At 37.9% G+C, this 26037-nt stretch overlaps 1 protein-coding gene and 1 non-coding gene across 2 annotated transcripts; one reads left to right on the top strand and one right to left on the bottom strand.

Moving 5' to 3' along the window:
- Positions 1 to 1617: 1617 nt before the first annotated feature.
- LOC148210920 (uncharacterized) lies at positions 1618 to 2247 on the top strand. Its single transcript, XM_088125248.1, has one exon. The coding sequence runs from the start codon at positions 1618 to 1620 to the stop codon at positions 2245 to 2247; it is 630 nt and encodes a 209-aa protein (XP_087981374.1).
- A 4711-nt stretch (positions 2248 to 6958) lies between these two features.
- On the bottom strand, positions 6959 to 7065 carry LOC148210921 (small nucleolar RNA R71). Its single transcript, XR_015792016.1, has one exon. It is a non-coding gene; the product is annotated as a small nucleolar RNA R71 (small nucleolar RNA).
- Between the last annotated feature and the right edge of the window lie 18972 nt (positions 7066 to 26037).

Consider the following 26037-nt stretch of genomic DNA (forward strand, 5'->3'; position numbering starts at 1 on the left):
CTCATTCTCTGATTTCGACCTGGTAGGTGTCCATTTTCTTTATAATGACGCCTTGGTGATCTCTCCCATGATCGACCATGTCTAGGTCAGAAGGGTGCTCATTGATGGAGGAGTAACTGCAAATATCTTGTCCCTAACTACCTACGCAACCTTTAGGTGGACCAGGACGCAGTTGAAGAAGAGTCTAACCCTCTTAGTTGGATTCGGTGGGGAGACAGTCACACCAGATCGTTGCATTGATCTCCCAATTACAAATGGCTAGGGTGACACCCAGGTCACTATAATGGTCGATTTCGTGGTGGTCGATGGCAGGTCAGCCTACAATGCTATATTTGGTAGGCCGGTAATCCACGCATTCTAGGCCATACCCTCAGAAGTTCACCAAGCGATAAAGTATCCTACTTCGAATGGAGTTGGTATTGTCTAAAGTAAGCAAAAAGCTCGGTTAGTGCTATGTTGCGACGCTTAAGGGGTTGACTATCTGTGTCATTGCTAAGACAACCGACCTACCTAGTGAATTCTACCTAGAGCATGCCACACCGGTAGAAGAGTTGGAGCTTGTTCCTTTGCTCAACCCCGAAAAGTAAGTTAGCATTGGCACCAAGCTGGAGGCCACTGACCGGGACGAGCTGATCAAATTTCTGAGGGCCAATGCAAATGTCTTCTCGTGGTCTCATGAGGACATGCCTGACATTGACCCCAAAGTAATGGTGCGTCGCCTCAACATTGATCCATCATTATGACGTGTGAAACATAAAAAAAGACTTATAAATAAAGAGAAGAGATGTAATTATTGAGAAGGTGAACAAATTATTGAAAGCTGAATACATAAAAAAAGTTTTGTATCCTGAATGGCTCTCTAGCGTAGTCTTAGTTAAAAAATCCAACAGAAAGTGGAGAATGTGTGTAGATATTACTAATTTAAACAAGACATAACCTAAAGACTACTTCCCACTTCCGAGGATTGATCAGCTCATAAATGCTACAGTTGGGCACGAGCTACTCACCTTCATGGACGCTTACTCCGGATACAAACAAATCAAGATGTACGAGCTTGACCAAGTTCACACCTCTTTCATAACGAACCAAGGCCTGTATTTCTACAAGGTCATACCATTTGGCCTAAAAAATGCAGGCTCCACTTATGAAAGGATGGTAAACAAAATGTTTGCCAACAAGATTGGACACAATATGGAGGTATATGTGAACGACATGCTAGTCAAAAGCAAATAGTCCCGGTTGCACTTGGCCAACTTGACTGAAACATTAGAGGTGGTACGAAAGTACCAAATGAAACTCAACCCAGCTAAATGTGCTTTTGGTGTTTCTTCTAGAAAATTCCTTGGCTTTATGGTGAATAACCAAGGAATAGAGGCCAATCTCGAGAAGATCCGAGTCGTGCTCGAGATGCAAGCACCGAAAAGTCTCAAGCAGTTACAGTGCCTCAATGGGCAAATTGTCGCCTTGAATAGATTCGTCTCTAGGTCAACTGATAAATGTCTTCCTCTTTTCAAGCTTTTATGCAAGAAATGACCATTTGAATGGACTCCAGAGTGCAAGGAAGCTTTCAAACAACGTAAAGCTTACCTCGGCTCGGCCCCATTGCTGGTCAAACCAATGCCTGGTGATAAGCTGCAATTGTACCTCGCAGTATCTGACAGTGCTGTTAGCTCAGCCCTTATCAAGAAGGATGGTAAGTGCCAAAATTCTGTCTACTACACCAGCAAGGCCATGATCGAGGCCGAGACCAGATATCCCAAAATGGAGAAGTTGGCTCTCACCCTGGTTGTAGCTACACGATGTATTAGGCCTTACTTCCAAGCTCATTCAGTGATAGTGCTCACCAACCTCCCACTGAGGCAAGTCTTCCATAAACCTCAAACCTCAAGTCGATTGATGAAGTGGGTGGTAGAGCTAAATGAGTACGAAATTATGTTCGAACTAAGGACAATTATGAAGGGTCAAGCAGTGGCCAACTTCATAGCGAAGCTCACGCCCCTAGTGGCCTCAGACCAAGAAGGTGATCCTACATGGACCATGTACGTCGTTGGCTCAACCAATAACCTAGGATGTGGAACAGGTGTCTTCTTGCTCGCACAAGATGGTATCTGCTTTGAGTATGCCCTGCGCTTCAACTTTTGCACTTCAAATAATGAGGCAGAGTATGAGCGTTATTGGTCGGACTACAAATGGCCAAGGGACTTGGAGCTCGTAATATACAAGTGTAAAATGATTCACAGATCATAGTGAATCATATTAAAGAGGAATACCAGGCAAAAGACTCACGCATGGAGAAGTACCTTAGCAAGGTTCGAGCATACCTTACCTAGTTTACAAGCTATAGTATGAACCAGATACCATGGTCCGAGAACTCTAATGCAGATGCCTTAGCTGATAGGACGTTCATCCCGCAGCGGAGATGGAGATCTTGTTCTTGAATTTTTGAAGAACAAAAACCACACTTTTAAAGAAAAATACAGGGGAAGAAAGAAAAATTCTTTTACCTTTGATGAATTGTTTTTCAAGGAATCACCAACAAACACGACCATCGATCTTCCCGCTATCATCTGGAAACGACGATCTTGCTTGTGGGATGCACTATTCTGTTTTTTGCAGAACTCTTCTGCAAAAAGCTAAAAACCAACTAACGTGGGGAGTTACCCCACGTCATGTAACTCCTCTACTCCCCTACAATTCTGCAGGGGAGTTTTTTTTTGTTTTTTATTATTTGGTTTTAATTAAATTAATATTAATAATTAATATTAATAATAATTAATATATATATATATAATTAATTATTAATCTAATTAACAATTAATTAATTATTAATCTAATTAACAATTAATTAATTATTAATCTAATTAACAATTAATTAATTAATTAAATATATATATATATATATATATATATATATATCAAATAAATAATTAACATTTAATTATTTATTACCAAAACAGAATCATATTTCTAAGCATTTCTCTTGTATAACCTATAGTTGTAATGTAAATCTTATGCACATTATTTTTAACCTATAGTTTTAATATGAATCTTATTCATATTAATTTTTATTTGAATCCCATTCAAATAATTTCTCTCATTATGTATAGTATTAATTTTGTATATTTATCCAAAATTAATGTATATATTTATATATAATGTATCAAAATACATTATATATATTCCTTTATATAATTTGAGCATTTCAAATGATTTCATAATTCTTGATCCTCGTTTTACGTGTTGTGAGCTAGCAAGGAGACCTAATGGACCTACAAATCAGAAGCTCCAACAATACGAGATTAATCGGTCAAACTCATTAACCGAGTTAATCAACATTCGTCAACTATGGATCACTCCACTAAAGACCCGCAATTGCACTCTTCTCACTGCAGAATATTTTCGTGTCCACGGATATACAACCATTAATGGCAAGTCAATCCTTCACGAGTGCTCGTAACTCAAGCTGGGTCAAATTACCATTTTACTCCTGAGTTATATCTTACTCCTTAAATACTACTACTCTTCTAGTGAACAACCCGGTTATGGTCCGACCAATAACCAGAAGTCCCTCTTTGGCCAGTGAGAGGGTGGGGCCCCTTGTTCAAGTTCCGAAGTTAGCATTTAAGAGAACACTCATTTACTCCCCAAAAGTTGGGGAGGAGTGAATTTCATCTTGTGAAGTTATGTTCCCACCTCCTCACTCGGGCCACTCTCACCCATACAGATCAAAGGAGGAGCCCTCACGGGCAGGAGTCCATAACTCACTTAAGATTGAGAATGAGTTGTCTGATCATCCTATGAAATAGCAATCTGTTAGTCAATGACGTTACATCTAAAGATTGGCTATTTCACGGTCCGGTTTTATACAAACTCATTGTATAGGATACCCTCACTCACATGTCTCCACAAGAACGACCTGAATCAGGTCGTATGTAATATTTACAAAGTGGGCCGTATCCATAGTGTCGTCAGGATAAGGTACCCAGCCTTATCCATTTACTATAGACCTTTTAGGTTATTCCCGTGACATTAACCAGTTGTATACCGATGATATATCAAATATATACCCAGTATATATACTGTTCCGATTACATGATAATAACCTTGGATGTTTAGTTTTATTGGATTTAGACAATGTTATGTTATAAACTCAACAACAAATTTACTGAATATGAAACCACAACTTTATTGAATATAAATTTGATTAAAAACTATGAGTTTAGGACAACACACCAAATATTAGCCAAACTGACCTCCGCATACGAGACCGACCTCCAGTTGAAATACTTGATGTACCGTCGATTCTGGAACCAAACATAATGGAGATCGATTCCCAGCTACCATCCTAGATGGATCCGATAAAAAGTATCTCTTAGGTAGTATTCCTGCGGAAAGCAGTAAAAAAGCTCGGTCGAAGAGCAGCTCGGTTAGTATTCTGAGATGGAAACTTGTACAAACGTGGGTTTTCCCTGCCACTCTTGAAGTGCCTCGCCTCGGAGGATGCACATTATGTCCTTCGAGAAATCCATGAGGGTGTGTGTAGAAACCACTCGGAGGCTAGGTCATTAGTAGCCAAAGTAGTAAAACAAGGCTATTATTGGCTGACCTTGGATAGGGACGCACAACAGTTTGTCAAAACATGTGACAATTGCCAGCCTTTTGCCAACATTATCCATCACCATCCGAGCAGTTGACTCCGATCACTGCCCTTTAGCCATTTGCCCAATCGGGAATTGATCTGATTGAACCCTTCCCCTGGCAAAGGTCAGACCAAGTTTGCCATGTTAGCAGTAGATTATTTCATTAAATGGGCCGAGGCCGAGCCCCTCGCAACCATAACTGAAGCGAAAGTTACAACCTTTATGTGGACAAACTATAGTACTTTAGGAAAATATGAGATAAATGCGGTCAAAGTTGGAAGAAAATAACAGAATTCTGTTTTTGCAGAATTGCGCCGGACGCATTTTTGGAGAACGAAATGTCAAAACGCATGTTTTGATTAATGAAGGGCAAGGAGGACATTTCCCACATGTTCAAAATCGTGAGTCCAAGTCCAAGTGAGGTGGTTAGGTGAATCTCAACCCTTTTCCACCTGAAATGGAGGGGAGTTTCAACCAACCTATGGTGCTATAAAAGCGAGTCATCCATCTAGCAGAATTTCATCCCTTCCAAGCTTCAATTCATCTTCTTTTAGTTGCTCTCTAGTTGTAGAACACATTTGTAGGGTTTATGTTTATGTTCTAGTTGTTCATTTCTTTGTTTTTCATGCTTTTACCTGTCGTATTGCTTTTAATTCAAGTTTTTACTTTCGTTCTTTGTTCATTCGGTTATTTTAAAGTTCTTTAGCGAGTTTGAACTCCCCTCACGATCGAGAGAGAAGAGGGTCAAGCCAGAACTCATTGTACGACTTATTTATTCATTTAAATTCAATGAAAAATACTTTTGTTATGTTTTTGTGCATTTACTTTCATTTAATCATGTTCTAAATTAGTTATCAACCTTTTTGTGGAATGCCTTAGTCAAAAGATTTGATTTTCAACACGCTCGAGATTTTGGCCAGATTGCGCCTGACACTTTTTTGGGTTGGTTTCTAAAAACTTTTCTTTACGTCTTTTTTCCATTTGGCCAGTGGGAACCTGATTTATACACTAAAGCCCAACCTTGGGAAATGTGAGTTAGGTAAAAGAATAGGAAACCAATATGGGATATGACTTAGGAATAAGTGCATAAAACATGGTCCTAGGCATAGGCCCTCTGACCCATATTACAAATGAGTTGGTAGATATTCTCTAGGATTGTAATCACACATAGGCATATGATTTTAGTTTACCCTAGCCTCTGCAGCAACCAAAAGCAGTAGTGAAAGAGTAGAACTCAAATCCCAAGAAAAACCAAAAATTGCGCTGGTGCTTTTTCCCAACATAGTGTGTTTTCCATATTTTGCATCGAAACGAAGGTAGGAGACAAGGAGGTTGAGTTTCATTAAATTGCTTGTTAGTTAAAACCCCAAACGACAACATTTCACCACTATTTTCTTCCTAAATCACAATTGCATATTTGAATCGTTCACTTCTTAAAAACAGTTTTGAAAAGCAACAAATCCTTGAGGATTCGACCTTGGATTACTTCTGAGTATTACTTGTAACCATGTGCGCTTGCACGAGTCTCTAATCTTTTTAAAGGTAGAGAAAGTCCCAACAAGTTTTTGGTGTCGTTGCCGAGGACTTATTTTTCAAATCATATTCTTTTCAAGTGAATTGTTTCATGTGTGATTGTTGCATACCTTTGTCATTGGACTTAATTGTTATATCTAACCTTTAAGGGAGGTGTGTATGAGCATATGGTCTGGTTGGTAGACCTTTGATCCAGAGATTGATAGAACCCTTAAGAGGATAAAGCGTGAGCAGAGGTTGAGAAATGATCGAGAAAATAAAAAAAGAAAGGAGTTGAAGAAGTAGAAATTGAAGAAGAGACCATCGAGATGAATAGAAATCCACAAGATCCTCCACGGCCACAAAATCCACCTGTAAACGGAGATATGGTGGGTGTAGGAGAAATTTCTAATCCGATCCTTCTAGCAGATAACCGAGATGTAGCCATGCAGAATTATGTCACTCATGCGTTCCACAACCTAAATTCAGGGATAAATAATCATTTATCCCAAGCCGCACAGTTCGAGCTCAAGCCAGTCATGTTCCAGATGTTATAGACGATGGGTCAGTTTGGAGGACTGACTAACGAAGATCTTTACTCCCATCTCAAATCTTTTATTGAAATAGCTAATGCATTTCAACTTCTTGGTGTCTCTGAGGATGCACTAAGATTAAAAATATTTCTTTTTTCTCTCAGGGATGGTGCAAGGACTTGGCTAAACGCGTTAGAACCAAATTCTATCAACACATGGGCGGAACTGACGAAGAAATTTTTGGCAAAGTACCACACTTTGACCAGGAGCGCAAACCTTCGAGAAGACATTGTGTCTTTTCGACAAAAGGAAAATGAAGCAGTTCAAGAAGCTTGGAAGCGTTTTAAGGAGTTACTGAGAAGATGCCCGAGACATGGATTGCCCGCATGTGTGCAAATTGAACAATTCTATAGAGGATTCGATCGTTCATCAAGGATGATGTTGAACACCGCAGCCAATGGCTCGTTGTTAGAAAAGTCGGTTAATGAGATCGTTGATATCTTAAAGAAGATGACAGATATTAATGACCAAGGCGAAATAGGAAGGTCATTGCCAAAGAAGCAAGTATCAGCCGGAGCCTTTGAGTTAGACATAGTAGCTTCAATGCAAGGCCAAATGGCAGTTATGAACCAGATGTTAAAGCAGCTGACAATGAAGAAGGAAACCAAAACCGCCATTTCGGCGATACCTGAACCCTCTCCTGTTTTACAAATTTAAGATATATCTTGTGTCTATTGTGGTTATAACCACTTGTATGAGAATTGTCCAGCTAATCCAGCGTCTATTTTCTATGTAGGTCAAGGTGCCCAGCAGAATTTCAATTCGTATTCGAACAGTTACAACCCCGGATGGAGGCACCATCAAAACTTTTCTTGGAGTAACCAAGGAGTAGTTAGTAGCAGTGTGCAAGCACCCGGTCAACAATACAAACAAAATTACACTCCTCTTGGTTTTCCAACTCAACCGGCGTCACATCCACAACAATACAATTAGCAAAAAGGTCAAAATATTACTCAGCAAGGTGGTAGCAACACAAGTTTGGAGGCCATGATGAAAGAATTCATGACAAGAAGTGAAGCTTCAACAAAAGAGTTTATGACAAGAGCTGATGCTGCAATAAGGAACTTGGAGATGCAAGAGGGGCAGATAGCAAATGACCAAAAATCTAGACCCTAAGGTACATTGCCTGGACACACAGAAAACCCGAAGCGAGATCGTGAGGGAAAGGAGCACTGTAAGGCGATTATTACGAGAAGCGGACTAAGTTATGAAAGACCCTCACTTCAGCTGAAGGAACTGATGCAGTTGCACTTGTTCTTGCATCCACCTCCAATCCACAACAAGAAGAGAAAGCAGAACTCGTAAGTTCAGAAGAAAAAGGTAAGAAGGTGGATAAAGGTAAGCAAGTAGTGCCCAGCACTACTCCACAGGTAGGTAATATTAAGATTCCTCCACCTTTCCCTCAAAGGCTAGTTAAAAAGAGTCAGGATAGTCATTTTAAAAAGTTCTTTGAGATTCTAAAACAGTTGCAAATAAATATACCTCTCATAGATGCTTTAGAACAAATGCCTAACTACACCAAGTTTTTAAAAGAAATCATATCTAGGCATAAGAAGTTAGGTGAGCATGAGACGGTAGCCCTAACAAAGTGTAGTAGTGATGCTCTAGGGAATCTATTGCCTCTTTAATGTAAGGACCCAGGTAGTTTTACTATCCCTTGCTCAATAAGTGGTAAGAACTTAGGAAGAGAATTGTGTGACTTAGGAGCTAGCATTAATCTTATGCCTCTTTATGTCTTTAAAGAGTTAAATATAGGAGAAGCTCGTTCCACTACTGTCACTTTACAACTAGCTGATAGGTCCATAAAGAAATCAGAAGGAAAAATAGAAGGTGTGCTTGTTAAAGTCGATAAGTTTATTTTTCCCGCCGATTTCATAATTTTGGATTGTGAAGTAGATCTTGAGGTGCCGATCATTCTTGGGAGGCCATTTTTAGCAACTGAAGATACGGTATTCAATGTTAGGAAAGAAGAGATCATTATGAAGGTCAATGATGAGCAAGTCACCTTCAACGTCCTTGATACGATGCAACTCCAGGATGAAGTCGAGGAGTGCTCTACAATAAGGGCAATCATGGAGGAACTCTAGCAAATGGTGGTGGAAGACTTAGAAGCAGATTTGACCCAATTTGAGCGTTATGAGTTTTTGCAGCCAACTATAGTGGATTTGAAGACCTTGCAACTTCCATCATTGAACCTCCAAAACTGGAGAAGAAACTCCTACATTCTCATTTAAAATATGCTTATTTGGGTTTAAACGATACTTTACCCGTTATCATTTCTTTGTATTTGTCTAATGAACATGAATCTTTGTTTTTGCAGGTTTTATCTAAGTACAAGAGGGCTATTGGATGGACTATAGCGAACATAATAGGAATTAGCCCTACATTTTGCATGCACAAAATCATGCTGGAGGAAGGAGCCACCAATTATATCGAGTGCCAAAGAAGGCTGAACCCCAAAATGAAAAAGGTGGTAAAAAAGGAAATCATAAAATGGTTAGATGCTGGAGTGATCTACCCCATCTAGGATAGCAGTTGGGTTAGCCAGGTTCAATGCATTCCCAAGAAGGGTGGTATAACGGTGATAACAAATGACGATAACAAATTGATCCCAACTAGAACGGTGACTGATTGGAAAGTGTGTATGGACTACCGTCGGTTAAACAAGGTAACTCAAAAAGACCGTTTTCCATTACCCTTTATTGACCAAATGCTTGATCGTCTTGCAGGGAAGGAATGCTATTGTTTCCTCGATGGGTATTCTGGTTACAACCAGATTACAATAGCTCTGGAGGACCAAGAAAAGACCACGTTCACGTGTCTCTATGGGACATTTGCGTTCCAGAGGATGCCGTTCGGTCTTTGTAACTCTCCCGCCACCTTCCAGAGATGCATGACCGTTATTTTTTCAGACATGATAGAAAGTACAATAGAGATTTTCATGGATGATTTTACGGTGTTTGGTAAGTCGTTTGATGTTTGTTTAGAGAACTTAGAGAATGTTTTAAAAAGATGTGAAGAGACTAACCTAGTGCTTAATTTGGAGAAGTGCCATTTTATGGTACGTGAAGGTATAACAAACTTGTTTCTAAATATCTCAAAAGAAACAAAAAAATGGGTCATCAAAAACATTTTATTTATAAAACAAACAATAAAAGAACTTTCACAAAGAAACCCAATTCTAGTATTTGAATTGAAAGAAATATACGAGTTGAATGAAGCTAAAAAAGAAAAAAATTCGATTCTTAGGTCACAGAATTTCAGAAAAAGGATTTGAGGTCAATAGGGCCAAAATAGATGTGATTGCCAAACTACCCCCTCCCACAACTGTAAAAGGTGTTAGAAGTTTCTTAGGACACGCGGGTTTTTATCACCGTTTTATAAAAGATTTTGCGAAAATTTCTAAACCTTTATGTCAGTTGTTGGAAGTGGATCAACCCTTTGTTTTTCATGAACATTGTTTGAAAGCTTTTGAGACACTTAAGAATGCACTTAGCTCAGCACCTATCATAATTGAACCAGATTGGAACTTGCCATTTGAACTAATGTGTGATGCAAGTGATTTTGCTGTAGGTGTGATGTTGGGTCAACGAAAAGGTAAAGTTCTCCATCCTGTTTATTATGCAAGTAAAACCTTGAATAATAGTAAGTTAAACTATACTGTGACTGAGAAAACACTTTTGGCTGTTGTTTTCACATTTGATAAGTTTCGTTCATATTTGATTGGGACAAAGGTGATAGTGTTTATTGATCATTCTGCACTTAAATACTTGTTTGCAAACAAAGAAGCTAAGCCTAGGTTGATTAGATGGATTTTGTTGCTACAAGAGTTTGACTTAGAGATAAAAGATAGAAAAGAAACAAAAAACCAAGTAGCGGATCATCTATCTAGACTAGAGTCTTCTTTGCAGCATGATAGTTGTGAATGAGTATCTTTTAGCTATTTCTGAAGTCCCTTGGTATGCTGACTATGTGAACTATCTGGTGAGCAAAATAATTCCTAATGATTTTAGTAAGCACCAGATAAAGAAGTTCTTTCATGATGTTAGGTTTTACAGATGAGATGAACCTTTCTTGTTTAAACTAGGACTTGACAACATTATTCGTAGGTGTGTTACTGGCATTAACAAAAGGAGATTCTAGAGGCATGCCACAAATCACCATATGGTGGATATTTTGTTGGACGTAAGACTGCAGCAAAGGTCCTCCAAAGTGGTTTCTTTTGGCCGTTCCTATTTCGAGATGCTCACATATTCACTCAAGGATGTGACCCCTATCAAAATCAGGTAACTTGACAAGGAAACATGAGATGCCCTTAAACCCAATATTGGAAGTTGAACTTTTCGATGTCTGAGGCATCAACTTCATGGGTCCATTCCCACCTTCATTCGGTAAGAATTACATTCTCTTGGCTGTTGATTATGTCTCGAAATGGGTTGAGGCTCTGGTCACCCCTACTAACGATGCCAAGGTAGTTTCTCTCTTCTTGCAAAAGTTTATTTTCACTAGATATGGTACACCTAGATGCTTGATTAGTGACGAGGGTATGCAGTTTTTGAATAGGGCAGTAAGTAATTTGCTTAAAAAGTATAACATTCACCATAGGATTGCTACTGCATATCATCCTCAAACTAATGAACTAGCGGAGGTATCAAATAGAGCAATAAAGTCAATTTTAGAGAAGTTCGTGAATGTAAGTAGAAGGACTGGGCTATTAAACTTGATGATGCTTTGTGGGCGTATAGAACTGCTTATAAAACTCCATTAGGCATGCCCTCATATCGCATTGTTTTTGGTAAAGCATGTCATCTTCCGTTATAATTAGAACATAGAGCATATTGGGCTACACGGAAACAAAATTTTGATTATGTTGCTGCAGATGAAGCAAGATTGCTTCAGTTACATGAGTTGGATGAATTTCGTCAGTTTTCTTATGAGAATGCCAAATTGTACAAAGAACAAACTAAGAAGTGGCATGCTAAAAAGATAATGGACAAGAATTTAAAACCTGGAAACTTAGTTTTGCTTTTTAACTCTAGATTAAAGTTGTTTCCAGGTAAGCGTAAGTCTAGATGGTCGGGCCCACTCGTAATTGAACATGTTTATCCACATTGAGCGGTTGATTTAAAGGGTTCCGAAGGTAATATCTTTAAGGTAAATGGGCATTGGGTCAAGAAATATTGTGGTGAGTATATTGACAGAGGTAAAACCTTTGTATTACTGAAAGACCCATGAGAAAAGAGTGGAACAATCCCTCAGACAGCTTGGGGGGCGTTTTTATGTAAAATATTTTTTGTCTTCTTTTTGCAAAATTTTTACATTTTCTTTAAGGCTTTTTTGTGTAGATTCCAAATCTAATTTTTGTTTTTGCATTTGAATTTTGCAGGATCAAGATCCGACCCTCGTCAACATTGCGCCAAGAGCAATTTAAGAGAACAAAAATCAATTTTTGAGTTATGGATTAGGGTTTTCGTGGGCTTTATGTGGGTTATTTTAAATGGGCTTTGGGTTGTTTTTAAATAAAAAAGAGGCCCAATTTTAAACCCAATTATGTTTTTAATATGTTTTAAAACATAAAACAAAAAGCCCTAGGATTTCAAAACACCTCATTCACGATTTTCACCATGATTTTCTCACTTGTTTTCAAATATTCTCTCAAGAAATCTCAAAGAATCTCAAAATCTCTCTCATCTCTCTCATTTTCGGCACATTTAGGGTTTATTGGGGGGTTTTTCTTTGTTGATCGTGAAGCAAGATCAAGAACCATGGAAGGTTCATCTTCTTCCAAGCCACACGACAAAGAGAAGGAAAAGAAGAGAGTGTTGTTGCCTCCGCCAAGTAAACCGGGTATGATTCCTCTTGAACCTCCTAGGATTTCTCATGAAAAATTAGTTTTGACACTACGGAACAAAGAAGAAAATATGAGAAAGCTATAAGAATGAACCCTAGGAGAAATCTATCCATAGGTGGTACAAATTCTGAAAAAATTAATATGGAATCTATAGATGCTAGGGTTACTAAAGAGGGTCATAGTGAGAAGAAATTAGGAGGAGTTAATAAAGTCTATCTACGAAAATATCAAACTTTAGAGGAAAAAGGTGCTGTTTTAGATGAAGAAATAGCTTGACTTCAAGAGAGAGTGGAGATGTTCAGTAAAAATAACGAAATTAGGGATAAAGAGAATGAGAGAGTTTATGCAAAAATTGAGGAATTAAACATAAAATGGCAAGAATTCATGGAAAACTCAAAGAAAGTGAGTGAGGAGGTTCAACTTGAGTTAAATAGCATGAGTATACGTCGTACGATGAATCTTTCTCAAGATAACCCCGTTTCCGAGTCTGTAGAACTGTCTATCCCTCCCCCTCTTTCCACTACTATTGCTGTGCATGTTGAAGGTCATGAACAGGTTAGTGGGGACTCAAAACACGACACGGAGCCCTTGGAGCATTTAGATTCGGCCACGGTTGAAATTCAGTGCCAAATTGCATCTCTCAAAATTTCTTTCTCCAGTGAGGACACTGTTTCCCTTAAGTTTGGGGGGGGAGAGGGGGAGCGGGACAATGTGTATCTATTTATTTAAGAAAGAAAATGCATGTTATCTTTTGAAAAAAAAGTCAACAAGAAAATGCAAGCAATAAAAAAGAGTCTTATGTAAAAAGAGTCATATGCAAGAAAATTTTTTTGAGAAAGAAAGAGTATGAAAAAGAGTACAAAAGAAGAACAACAAGTCAGAAAAGAGTCTTGAGAGAAAATAAGAGTGGGGGAAAGAAAAGAAAAAGTTAGACTAAGAAAAGAGTGGTAAGAAACATGAGAGGAAAGAACATGCACTTATTTTCACGAGTCCCACTATAGACATTCATTTTCTTTAAATGGGTGGCGTTAGCATCTTGGAGGGTGGTAGCCTACATATTAAAGTGACTTCATGAAAATCATTGTCGACATCATTTTATGCCGTGTTGCTACCTAACGAGATTCTATGAGTGTCTATGGTTTGAAACCGATGTTAGTGTGTTGAGAACCTCAGGGGCTAGTAGCCGTTCTACTTGATGTAAATCTTTTTGAATCAAAACGGAAGTGTGCATATTCCTTGGTTTTGTAAAAGAGTTTTGTGTTTTAGAAAAGAAGAGGATTTAGAATCATTTTTATTTACAAAACAAAGGATAGTTCATGGTTCGTTGGCTTGAAAGTAAAGTTATGACGTTTAGCTTGTGGAGCCTTTCTAAAGACTTATATGACTCATTTATTTAGAACATTTGGATTGTTGATCATTCATCTTTCTAGCATGTTGATTATTTTAGATTTGTTGTTGTTGTTTTTGCTTGAGTACAAGCAAATGGCTAAGTTTGGGGGTGTGTTAGGGTTGGCTTTTTACCGCAGAAACATGTGTCGGTAGCCTGTTTGACCACGTTTTTGACCCGTTTCCCATTATTATTCTTAAAATAGAACATGCATAGATTATTTCTACATAAAATTCAAACTATGGTACTTTAGGAAAAATATAAGATAAATGCGGTCAAAGTTGGAAGAAAATAACAGAATTATGTTTTTGCAGAATTGCACCCGGCGCATTTTTGGAGGACAAAATGTCAAAAAGCACGTTTTGATTAATGATGGGCAAGGAGGACATTTTCCACATGTTCAAAACCGTGAGTCCAAGTCCAAGTGAGCTGGTTAGGTGAATCTCAACCCTTTTCCACCTAAAATGGAGGGGAGTTTCAACTAACCTATGGTGCGATAAAAGGGAGCCATCCATCCAGCAGAATTCCATCCCTTCCAAGCTTCATTTCATCTTCTTTTAGTTGCTCTCTAGTTGTTCATTTCTTTGTTTTTCACGCTTTTACCTTTTGTATTGCTTTTAATTCAAGTTCTTACTTTCGTTCTTTGTCCATTCTGTCATTTTAAAGTTCTTTAGCGAGTTTCAACTCCCCTCACGCTCGAGAGAGAAGAGGGTCAAGCTAGAACTTATTGTACGGCTTATTTATTCATTTAAATCAATGAAAAATACTTTCTTTATGTTTTCGTGCATTTACTTTCATTTAATCATGTTCTAAATTAGTTATCAACCTCCTTGTGGAATGCCTTAGTCAAATGATTTGATTTTCAACACGCTCGGGATTTTGGCCAAATTGTGCCTGACACTTTTTTCGATTGGTTTCTAAAAACTTTTATTTACGTCTTTTTTCCATTTGGCCAGTGGGAACCTGATTTATACACTAAAGCCCAACCTTGGGAAAGATGAGTTAGGTAAAATAATAGGAAACCAATATGGGATATGACTTAGGAATAAGCGCATAAAACATGGTCCTAAGCATAGGCCCTCTGACCCATAATGCAAATGAGTTGGTAGATATTCTCTTGGATTGTAATCACACATAGGCATATGATTGTAGTTTACCCTAGCCTCTGCAGCAACCAAAAGCAGTAGTAAAAGAGTAGAACTCAAATCCCAAGGAAAGCTAGGAATTGCGCCTGGTGCTTTTTCCCAACATAACGTGTTTTCCATGTTTTGCATCAAAACTAAGGTAGGAGATAAAAATGTTGAGTTTCATTAAATTGCTTGTTAGTTAAAACCTCAAACGACAACATTTCACCACTATTTTCTTCCTAAATCACAATTGCATATTTGAACCGTTCACTTCTTAAAAACTATTTTGAAAAGCAACAAGTCCTTGAGGATTCGACCTTAGATTACTTCTGAGTATTACTTGTGACCGTGTGCGCTTGCACGAGTCTCTAATATTTTTAAAGGTAGAGAAAGTCCCAACACGAGTCCTCTAGGATATCTCTGCTAGAGTCACTCTAGACATGAACAAAATGTTGTTAGCCCCCATATACCCAAGTGGAAGTGGAAGTGGCTATAAAAGATATGTTTGCAACCAAATCTCTCGGTCTTGATGGTTTTTCAACGTTGTTCTATCAAAAGTTTTGGGAAACGGTTGGGCCTAAAACAATCAAAAGTTGTTGGAGGTTCTCAATAGTAGGAGGAGTGTGCATTAGTGGAACGAGACTAATATTGTTCTTATTTCAAAAGTCAATAAGCCAATGTTAGTCGTTGATTTTTGCCCTATATAAGTCTTTTCAATGTTTCCAACAAAATCGTGACTAAAGTGCTAGCTAATTGTCATAAGAAGATTTTCAATGAGGTGATATCAGACTTGCAATCTGCCTCTATACCAGGTCGGTCAATTAGTATAATATTATTATAGACCATGAGTGCCTTCATCCTCTTAAGGATATCAAGAAAAGGAGAAAGGTCTGGGCTGTTGTGAAGCTTGATATGAGCAAAGCCTATGACCGGGTGGAATTGGATTTCCTTGAAAACATCATGCTTAAATGGGCTTTGCAGTGGAATGGGTGGAAAGAATTATTCATTGTATCTCAACGGTGACTTTTGTGATTCAGTTAAATGGTGAGTCTATAGGGGGATCTACTTCATAGAGAAGGCTTCGACAAGGGGACCAAATCTCTCCATATCTCTTTCCCCAATGTGCCGAAGGCCTCTCGTTGATGTTACAAAAGGCCTCTAGTTGCCACCAGATCTCGGGGCTCTTGATTGCTAAGCACAACCTTATTATTTTTTCCATCTTTTATTTGCAAACGGTAGCATCATCTTTATTAGGGCGAATGTAGTGGGGTGTTCCTTGTTGAAGAAGATTTTGATCTCAACTGAAAAGCTTCAGGCCCGTGTGTCAATTTTGATAAGTCGATTGTTTGTTTCTTGCCTAACATCATATGGGACAAGAAGAGTTATCTCCAATCTATTTTGGGTGTGTACCTGGTAGTGGGTTTGAGTTTCTCTTTGGAACTTCCATCGGCCCTCATTAGGAAGAGATCAGAGGACCGGAGGTTTTTTAAGGACAAGGTTTGGAAAACGTTACAAGGGTGGAAGAGGCGTTGGGACTTTCTCTACCTTCAAAAAGATTAGAGACTCGTGCAAGCGCAAACGGTCACAAGTAATACTTGGGAGTAATCCAAGGTCGAATCCTCAAAGACTTGTTGCTTTTCAAAACAGTTTAATGAAGTGAATGGTTCAAATATGCAATTGTGGTTTATGAAGAAAATAGTGATGAAATGTTGTTGTTTGGGGTTTAACTATCAAGCAATCTAATAAAACTCAACCTCTTTGCTTCCTACCTTAGTTTTGATGCAAAACATGGAAACCACACTTTGTTGGGAAAATGCCTTAAGTGCAATTCTAACTTTTCTTGGGATTTTGAGTTCTACTCTTTCACTACCGATTTTGGTTGCTGCAGATGTTAGGGTAACCTACAATTATATGTCTATGTGATTACAATCCTAGAGACTAATTATCAACTCATTTGCATTATTCATTGTTGCCATCGACACAATGTTCTATGGAGAGACACAATGTGTGATCCATGGAGTTCTATTAGGAAAGGATAACGGCGAGGTCACTGTTGATGTCATCATTGGAAAATAAATATTCCTATTCCTATTCCAATCGAGGGTGAAATCAAGACCCTTCACCAAACAAATGGTTGTTTTATTGTGTGGCCTCGTAAACTAGTAACAGTCACAAAAGACGACGATGTATTTTTTTTCCTCTTTATTTAAATGTGAATGTAATATTTCATACAAGTAGTTGTTATATGTCATAATTATATCACATTGTGTTAATGATAGGGGTCTAAATCGAAAGCAAAAGGTATTTCGCATTCGTATCCTGATCAAATGGATGTTCCTTCTTCGATAAAATTTTTGTATCACCTTATCCAACGCACTATGGAAGATAATGATTCCATTCGGGTCGCCATAAGTGCTCAAGTATTTGGCGAGTGCAAGGAAATACCTCTCTTTCGAGATGATATTATGCAATTTTGTGGGATGGTCTGGATATCAAACACATGCATAATAGTATATATTGTGTAACTGGTTATATATTTATACATAATGTTGTAATAATTGTATTATGAATATTTTTTTAAACTAAAAGTCTTTTGTCTTACAGATATCTTTGGAAATTTTTTTAGGGTAACATTAAGCGTGACATGTTTAAAATAGTGGACCCATCTGAAGTAGCAAAAGAAAGTTATTCCTCACCAGACGAACGTGCAAAAAATTTGTCTAACATTTTCGCTTTAGGACAAACAAGCCAAAAAGTAATGATACCTTACAATAGCGGGTAAGAAACAATGTTTTTTTTAAAACTTGTGGTTATCATAATTTAGTATTTTATATTTGTTTATAAATTACGTTGAGGAACATTCGACAGATAATGCATAATCTAGACACTCCAATACCTAATCTTGTATGTCTTTCATACACGCTCAAAACACAATTCTACTTTTCATATTTGAATTATACTTATATCATTTATACTTTTTTACATGTAGTTCAATTAAAAAAAACCGTATACTCAAACGGAACATGATGAGGTACGGGATGAATGGGCCGAATTTGTTGCGAACTACGCTTAGTTTCGGTTAGATAGTAAATATAGTTTTATCATTTTAGCCTTTTAATACGTAAAACTTTGAACCATTTATATGTATTTCAATATGCATTAGTTGTATTAGTGTGCTACTCAATATTTTGCTCAGTTTGTTCATTTAACACTTCTTAATATTGCTTACTTAATGAATTATATATTATAGAAGGATTGATGTATTAGAATTTATGTTGTGGTTGCTGAATTGCTGAATTGAGGATGTGTATTAGAATTTCTACTGATTGTGTTGGTGGTGTGCTGATGATTGTGTTGGTGGTGTGCTGATACATGTCTTTTAATTATTAATTTATTTTGTACGATTGTTTGGTTGGAAATATTTTCATACAAGTCTTTGAAAAAATAGTGTCAGTTTAAAACTGACATTGTAGCCAACTGACATTGTAATTGTGAATATAAACAATGTCAGTTACAAAGGAACGATGCCAGATCTATCAATGTCGGTTATTAACTGACATTATATGGACACTCAATGTCGATTTGGAACTGACATTATCGACCAACCGACATCATAGCCTACAACGACACCAGGGTTAATGTCGGTTGGTAACCGACATCGAACATATACAATATCGATTTTATTGATGCCGGTTGTCAATCGACATTGTTTGAGAAACGACATTGTATGATACGATAACACTCGGGTTAATGTCGGTTTGGAAACCGACATCTAATATATATGATGTCAGTTGACAACTACATTACAGGCCAATTTTGTAGTAGTGTATGGGTCAGAGGGCTTATGTCTAGGACGATGTTTTATGCGCTTATGTCTAAGTCACATCTCATATTGGTTTCCTATTATTTTACCTAACTCACCCTTCTCAGGGTTGGGCTTTAGTGTATAAATCAAGTTCTCACTGCCCAAATGGAAAAAGACGTAAAGAGAAGTTTTTTAGAAACCAACCCAAAATAATGCCACGCACAATTCTGGGTAAAATGCCTAGCGTGTTGAAAATCAAATCATTTTGACTAAGGCGTTCCACAAAGAGGTTGATAACTAATTTAGAACATTATTAAAAGAGAGAAAATGTACAAAAACATAAAGGAAGTATTTTTCATTGAATTAAAATGAATAGACGAGCCGTACAATGAGTTCTAGCTTGACCTTCTTCTATCTCGAGTGTGAGCGGAGTGTAAACTCGCTAAAGAATTTAAGAAGATCATAATAAATGCCAAATAAAAGATAGAACTTGAATTAAAATCAATACGGTAAGCAAAAGTATGAAAATACAAGGAAATAACAACTAAAACTTGAATCTAAAGCCTAAGAACTAATTCTACAACAAATGAGAAAGTAAATGAAGATGAAAACAAGCTTGAAAGGGATGATTTGCTGCTGGAGGGATGACTTACTTATATAGGTCCTTGAAGTTGTTGAACTTCCCACCTTTTTAGGTGGAAATGAGTTTAGATACACATAACAACTCCCATTTGACTTAGACTCACCATTACAACATGATTCAACACATAGAAAACGTCCTCATTGCCCCTCATTAATCAAAGCGCACGTTTTGCCAAAGTTAGTGTCCAAAATTGCGCCAGGCGCAATTCCTGCAAAATAGAAAACTGTTATTTTCTTCCGACTTTAACCGTAGTTTTCTCATATTTTTCCTAAAGTACCATAGTTTGACTTTTATTTAAAAATGTTCTATGTGTGTTATACTTTAAAAATATGTAATCATTTTTGGCAAATAATGATGGGAAAGGGGTCAAAATCCTGGTCAAACAGGCCTACCGACACATGTTTCTACAGTAAAAAGTCAACCCTAACACACCCCCCAAACTTAGCCATTTGCTTGTTCTCAAGCAAAAACAACAACAAATTCCCCTAATTTCTTCTCACAATGTCTTCTTTATTAACCCTAGCATCATGTGATTCTATATTTATTTTTCAGAATTTGCACCACCTATGGGTACGATTCTTTACTAGGCTAGGGTGTAATCTCTCAAACTTTTATAAAGTTTCCACCACCCTAGGATCATTAGAACCAAAAAATACCTTTGTTCCAGGTGGTTCTAGGGGAATCATACCCGGTTTAGTTGGCGGCGACAACAATACTTTCGTCTTCCCTTTCTCTTTGTCGCACATGGCTTGGAGGAGGAAGAACCTTCCATGATTCTTGATCCCTTGCTTCATGATCAACATAAAAACTTCTCTAACAAACCCTTAGTGTGCCGAAAAAGAGAGGGAGGTGAGAAAATTTGGGATTCTTGATGGTTTCTTGAGAGAAGATTTGAAAACAAAGTGGGAGATGTGAGGTGGAAATCGCAAATGGGGGAGGTTTTAAAAACCTACTGCTTTTTGTTTTATGTTTTAAAACATATTGAAAACATAATAGGGTCTAGTATTGAGCCTTTTTCTATTTAAAAACTAACTCCAAGCCCATTTAAACATTACCCAAACTACGCCCACAAAAATAATGCCCAGAATTCGAAAATCGATTTTTGTCCTCTTAAATTGCGCTTGGCGCAATTTTGACGTGGGTCAGATCTTGATCTTGCAAAATTCAAATGTAAAAACAAAAACTAGATTTGGAATCTACACAAAAAAGGCTTAAAAAAATGTAAAAATTTCGTAAAAAGAAGACAAAAAATATTTTACATAAAAACGCCCTCAACACCAACCGAGGGACTGAACTTACTGTTTTTTTAGGTTTTGCCTCTGTCAATATGCTCACCAAAGTATTTTTTAACTCGATGCCAATTTACCCTAAAAATATTACCTTTAAAATCTTTTAAATCCACATCTCCATGTGGATAGACATGTTCATTTACAAACGGGCCCGACCATCTAGACTTAAGTTTATGTGAAAACATCTAGAATTAAACAACAAAACTGAGTCTCCAGGTTGCAAATTCTTATCCATTAATTTCTTATCGTGCCAGTTTTTAGTTTGTTCTTTATACATCATAGCATTATCATAAGAAAACTGACGAAACTCATCCAACTCATGTAATTGTAGCAATCTTGCTTCACCTACAACAACATAATCAAAATTTAGTTTCCGCGTAGCCCAAAACACTCTCTGTTATAATTCTAGCGGAAGATGACATGCTTTACCAAAAACAATGCGATAAAGGGACATGCCTAACAGAGTGTTATAAGCAGTTCTATACGTCCACAAAGCATCATCAAGTTTAATAGCTCAGTCCTTCATATTCACATTCACAGGCTTCTCTAAAATTGACTTTATTGCTCTATTGGATACCTCCGCTAATCCATTAGTTTGAGGGTGATAGGCAGTAGCAATCTTATGATGAATGTTATACGTTTTTAACAAATTACTTACTGCTCTATTTAAAAAAGTGTGTGCCCTCATCAGTAATTAAGCTTTTAGGTGTACCATATCTAGTGAAAATAAACTTTTTCAAGAAGAGAGAAACTACCTTGACATCGTTAGTAGGGGTGGCCAATCAAATATGAACGAGATTTATCAAATGCGAAAACAACAGCTAAAAGCTCTTTCTCAATCACAGTGTAGTTTAACTGACTACTATTCAATGTTTTACTTGCATAATAAACAGGATGAAGAGCTTTACCTTTTCGCTGACCCAACATCGCACCTACAGCAAAATCACTTGCATCACACATTAATTAAAATGGCAAGTTCAATCTGGTTTAATTATAATAGGTGCCGAGCTAAGTGCATCTTTAAGTGTCTTAAAAGCTTTCAAACAATTTTCATCAAAATCAAAGGGTTGATCCACTTCCGACAACTAACACAAAGGTTTAGAAATTTTTGGAAAATCTTTTATAAAACGGCGGTAGAAACTCACATGTCCTAAGAAACTTCTAACACCCTTTACTTTAGTGGGAGAGGGTAATTTGGCAATCAAGTGTATTTTAGCCCTATCGACCTCAATTCATTTTCCTGAAATTCTGTGACCTAAGACTATACCTTCGCGTACCATAAAATACACTTCTCCCAATTAAGAACAAGGTTAGTCTCTTCGCACCTTTTTAAAACATTCTTTAAATTCTCTAAAAAAACATCAAATGACTCATCAAACACAGAAAAATCATCCATGAATATCTCTACCGTGCTTTCTACCATGTCAGAAAAAATAGAGGTCATGCATCTCTGGAAGGTGGCGGGAGCGTTACAAAGACCGAACGGCATCCTCCGAAACGCAAATGTCCCGTAGGGACATGCGAAAGTAGTCTTTTCTTGTTCCTCTAGAGCTATTGTAATCTGATTGTAACTAGAATACTCGTCTAGAAAGCAATAGCACTCCTTCCCTGCAAGACAATCAAGCATCTGGTTAATAAAGTGAAGTGGAAAATGGTCTTTTCGAGTTACCTTATTCAGGCGACGGTAGTACATACAAACTCTCCAACTAGTCACCGTTCTTGTCAAGATCAACTCGTTGTCATCGTTAGTTATTACTGTCATACCACCCTTTTTGGGAACGCATTGAACCGGGCTAACCCAGCTGCTATCTGAAATGGGGTAGATCACCCCAGCGTCTAACCATTTTATTATCTTCTTCTTGACCTCCTCTTTCATTTTGGGGTTGAGCCTCCTTTGTCTCTTGATAGAATTGGTGGCTCTTTCTTCTAGAATGATTTTGTGCATGCAAAAAGTAGGGCTAATTCCTCTTATGTTTTCTATGGTCCATCCAATTAAGAACAAGGTTAGTCTCTTCACACTCTTTTAAAACATTCTTTAGATTCTATAAAAAAACATCAAACGACTCACCAAATACAGAAAAATCATCCATGAATATTTGTATCGTGCTTTCTACCATGTCAGAAAAAATAGCGGTCATGCATCTCTGGAAGGTGGCGGGAGCGTTACAAAGACCAAACGACATCCTCATAACGCAAATTTACCGTAGGGACACATGAAAGTAATCTTTTCTTGGTCCTCTAGAGCTATTATAATCTAATTGTAACCAGAATACCCGTCTAGAAAGCAATAGCACTTCTTCCCTGCAAGTCGATCAAGCATCTGGTCAATAAAGGGAAATGGAAAATGATCTATTCGAGTTACCTTATTCAGGCGACAATAGTCCATACACACTCTCCAACTAGTCATCGTCCTTGTCGGGATCAACTCGTTGTCATCGTTAGTTATTACTGTCATACCACCCTTATTGGGAACGCATTCAACCGGGCTAACCCAGCTGCTATCTGAAATGGGGTAGATCACCCCAGCATTTAACCATTTTATTATCTCCTTCTTGACCACCTCTTTCATTTTGGGGTTAAGCCTCATTTGGCTCTCAATAGAATTGGTGGCTCCTTCTTCTAGGATGATTTTGTGCATGCAAAAAGTAGGGCTAATTACTCTTATGTCCGTTATGGTGCATCCAATAGCCCTTTTGTGCTTAGAAAAAACCTGCAAAAGCAAAGATTCATGTTCATTAGACAAAAACGAAGAAATAATAACTGGCAAAGTATCGTTTAAACTTAAATAAGCATATTTTAAATGAGAAGTTAGGGGTTTCTTCTCCAATTCTGGAGGTTTAATGATGGAATGTTTCAAGGCTTTCAAATCGGCTATTGTCGGCTGCAACAACTCGACGTGCTCAAATTGTGGCAAAATTACACCAGACGCAATTTTCGCTTCCTTTTCTACGACCTCCAAATCTGCTTCTAAGACTTCTACAATCATCACCTGAAGTTCCTCTATGATTGCCCCTATTGCAGAGCAGTCCTCGACTTCATCCGGGAGAAGCATCGCATCAAGGACGTTGAAAGTGACTTGTTCATCATTGACCTTCATAGTGATCTCTCCTTTTCGAACATTGAATACTGTGTCTCCAGTTGCTAAACACGGCCTCCCAAGAATGATTGGCACCTTAAGAGTTGCTTCACAATCCAAATTATGAAATCGGCGAGAAAAATAAACTTATCAACCTTAACAAGCACATCTTCTATTTTCCCTTCCGGTTTCTTTATGGACCTATCAGCTAGTTGTAAAGGGACAGTAGTGGGACAAGCTTCTCCTATATCTAGCTCTTTAAAGACAGAAAGAGGCATAAGATTAATGCTCGCTCCTAAGTCACACAATGTTCTCCCTAGATTCTTACCTCCTATTGAGCAAGGGATAGTAAAACTACCTGGGTCCTTACACTTAACAGGCAATGGATTCCCTAGAGTATCACTACTGCACTTTGTTAGGGCTACCGTCTCATGCTCTCCTAACTTCTTACGCCTATAAATTATATCTTTCAAAAACTTGGTGTAGTTAGGCATTTGTTCTAAGGCATCTATGTGAGGTATATTTATATGCAACTGTTTTAGAATCTCAAAGAACTTCTTAAAATGACTATTATGATTTTTCTTAACTAATCTTTGGGGGAAAGGTGGAGGAATCTTAAAGTTACCTACCTGTGGAGTATTGCAAGGCACTACTTGCTTACCTTTGTCGCCCTTCTTACCTTTCTCTTCTGAACTTACGGGTTCTGTTTTCTCTTTTGGTTGTGGAGTGGAGGTGGATGCAGGGACAGGTGTAACTGCATCGGTTCCTCCATCTAGAAGTGAGGGTCCATCATAACTCAAGCCGCTTCTTATGATGACTGCCTTACACTGCTCCTACCTTTACGATCTCGTTTCAGATTCTCTATGTGTCCTGGCAATGTACCTTGTGGTCTAGATTTTAGGTCATTTGTTATCTGCCCCACTTGCATCTCCAAGCTTCTCATCGCAGCATCATTCCTCGTCATGTATTCCTTCATCATGGCCTCCAAACTTGCATTGCTACTACCTTGCTGAGTGTTATTTTGAGCTCTTTGTTAATTTTATTGTTGTGGCGGCAATGCTGGTTGTGTAGGAAGACCATGAGGAGTTTAGTTTTGTTTGTACTGTTGAGTGGGTGCTTGCGCACTGCTCTTACTCCTCCTTGGTTACTGCAAGAGAAGTTTGGATGGTGCCTCCAACCAGGGTTGTAAGTATTTAAATATGGATTGAAATTACGCTGGGCACCTTGACCTACATAGAAAACAGACGCTGTATTAGCTGGACAGTTCTCATACAAGTGGTTATCACCACAATAAACATAAGATATATCTGAAATTTGTAAAACAGTAGAGGGTTCAAGGATAGCCGCTGAAGTGGCGGTTTTGGATTTCTTCTCCATTGTCAGCTGTTTTAACATCTGGTTCATAACCGTCATCTGGGCTGGCATTGAGACTAATTTGTCCAACTCAAAGATTCTGGTTTATACTTGCTTCTTTGACAATGATCTTCCTATTTCTCCTTGGTCATTAATGTCTATCATCTTGTTCAAAATATCAACAATCTCATTTACCGACTTTTCTAACAATGAGTCATTGGCTGTGGTGTTCAACATCATTCTCGATGAACGATCCAATCCTTTATAGAATTGTTCAATCTACACACGTGCGGGCAATCCATGGCTCGTACATCTTCTAAGTAACTCTTTAAAACGCTTCTAAGCTTCTTGAACTACTTCGTTCTCCTTTTGTCGAAAGGACACAACGTCTTCTCGAAGGTCTACGTTCCTGGTCAAAGTGTGGTACTTTGCCAAAAATTTATCCGTCAGTTCTGCCCATGTCATGATAGAATTTGGTTCTAGCACGTTTAGCCAAGTCCTTGCACCGTACCTGAGAGAACAAGGAAAAAATTTTAGTCTTAGTGCATCTTCAGAGACACCAGGAAGTTGAAATGCATTAGTTATTTCAATAAAAGATTTGAGATGGGAGTAAGGATCTCTTCGTTAGTCAAAAATCCTCCGAACTGGTCCATTGTCTACAACATCTAGAACATGATTGGCTTAAGTTCGAACTGTGTGGCTCGAGGTAAAGGATTACTTATCCCTGAATTTATGTTGTGGAACGCATGAGTGACATAGTT

The sequence above is a fragment of the Momordica charantia genome (genome assembly GCF_013281855.1).
Source record: "Momordica charantia cultivar OHB3-1 chromosome 6 unlocalized genomic scaffold, Mcharantia_2.0 BLBB01000006.1, whole genome shotgun sequence".
NCBI lineage: Eukaryota > Viridiplantae > Streptophyta > Magnoliopsida > Cucurbitales > Cucurbitaceae > Momordica > Momordica charantia.

Coding starts and splice junctions, on each gene's coding strand:
- LOC148210920 (XM_088125248.1), top strand. CDS start 1,618: ATGCCTGGTGATAAGCTGCAATTGTACCTCGCAGTATCTGACAGTGCT.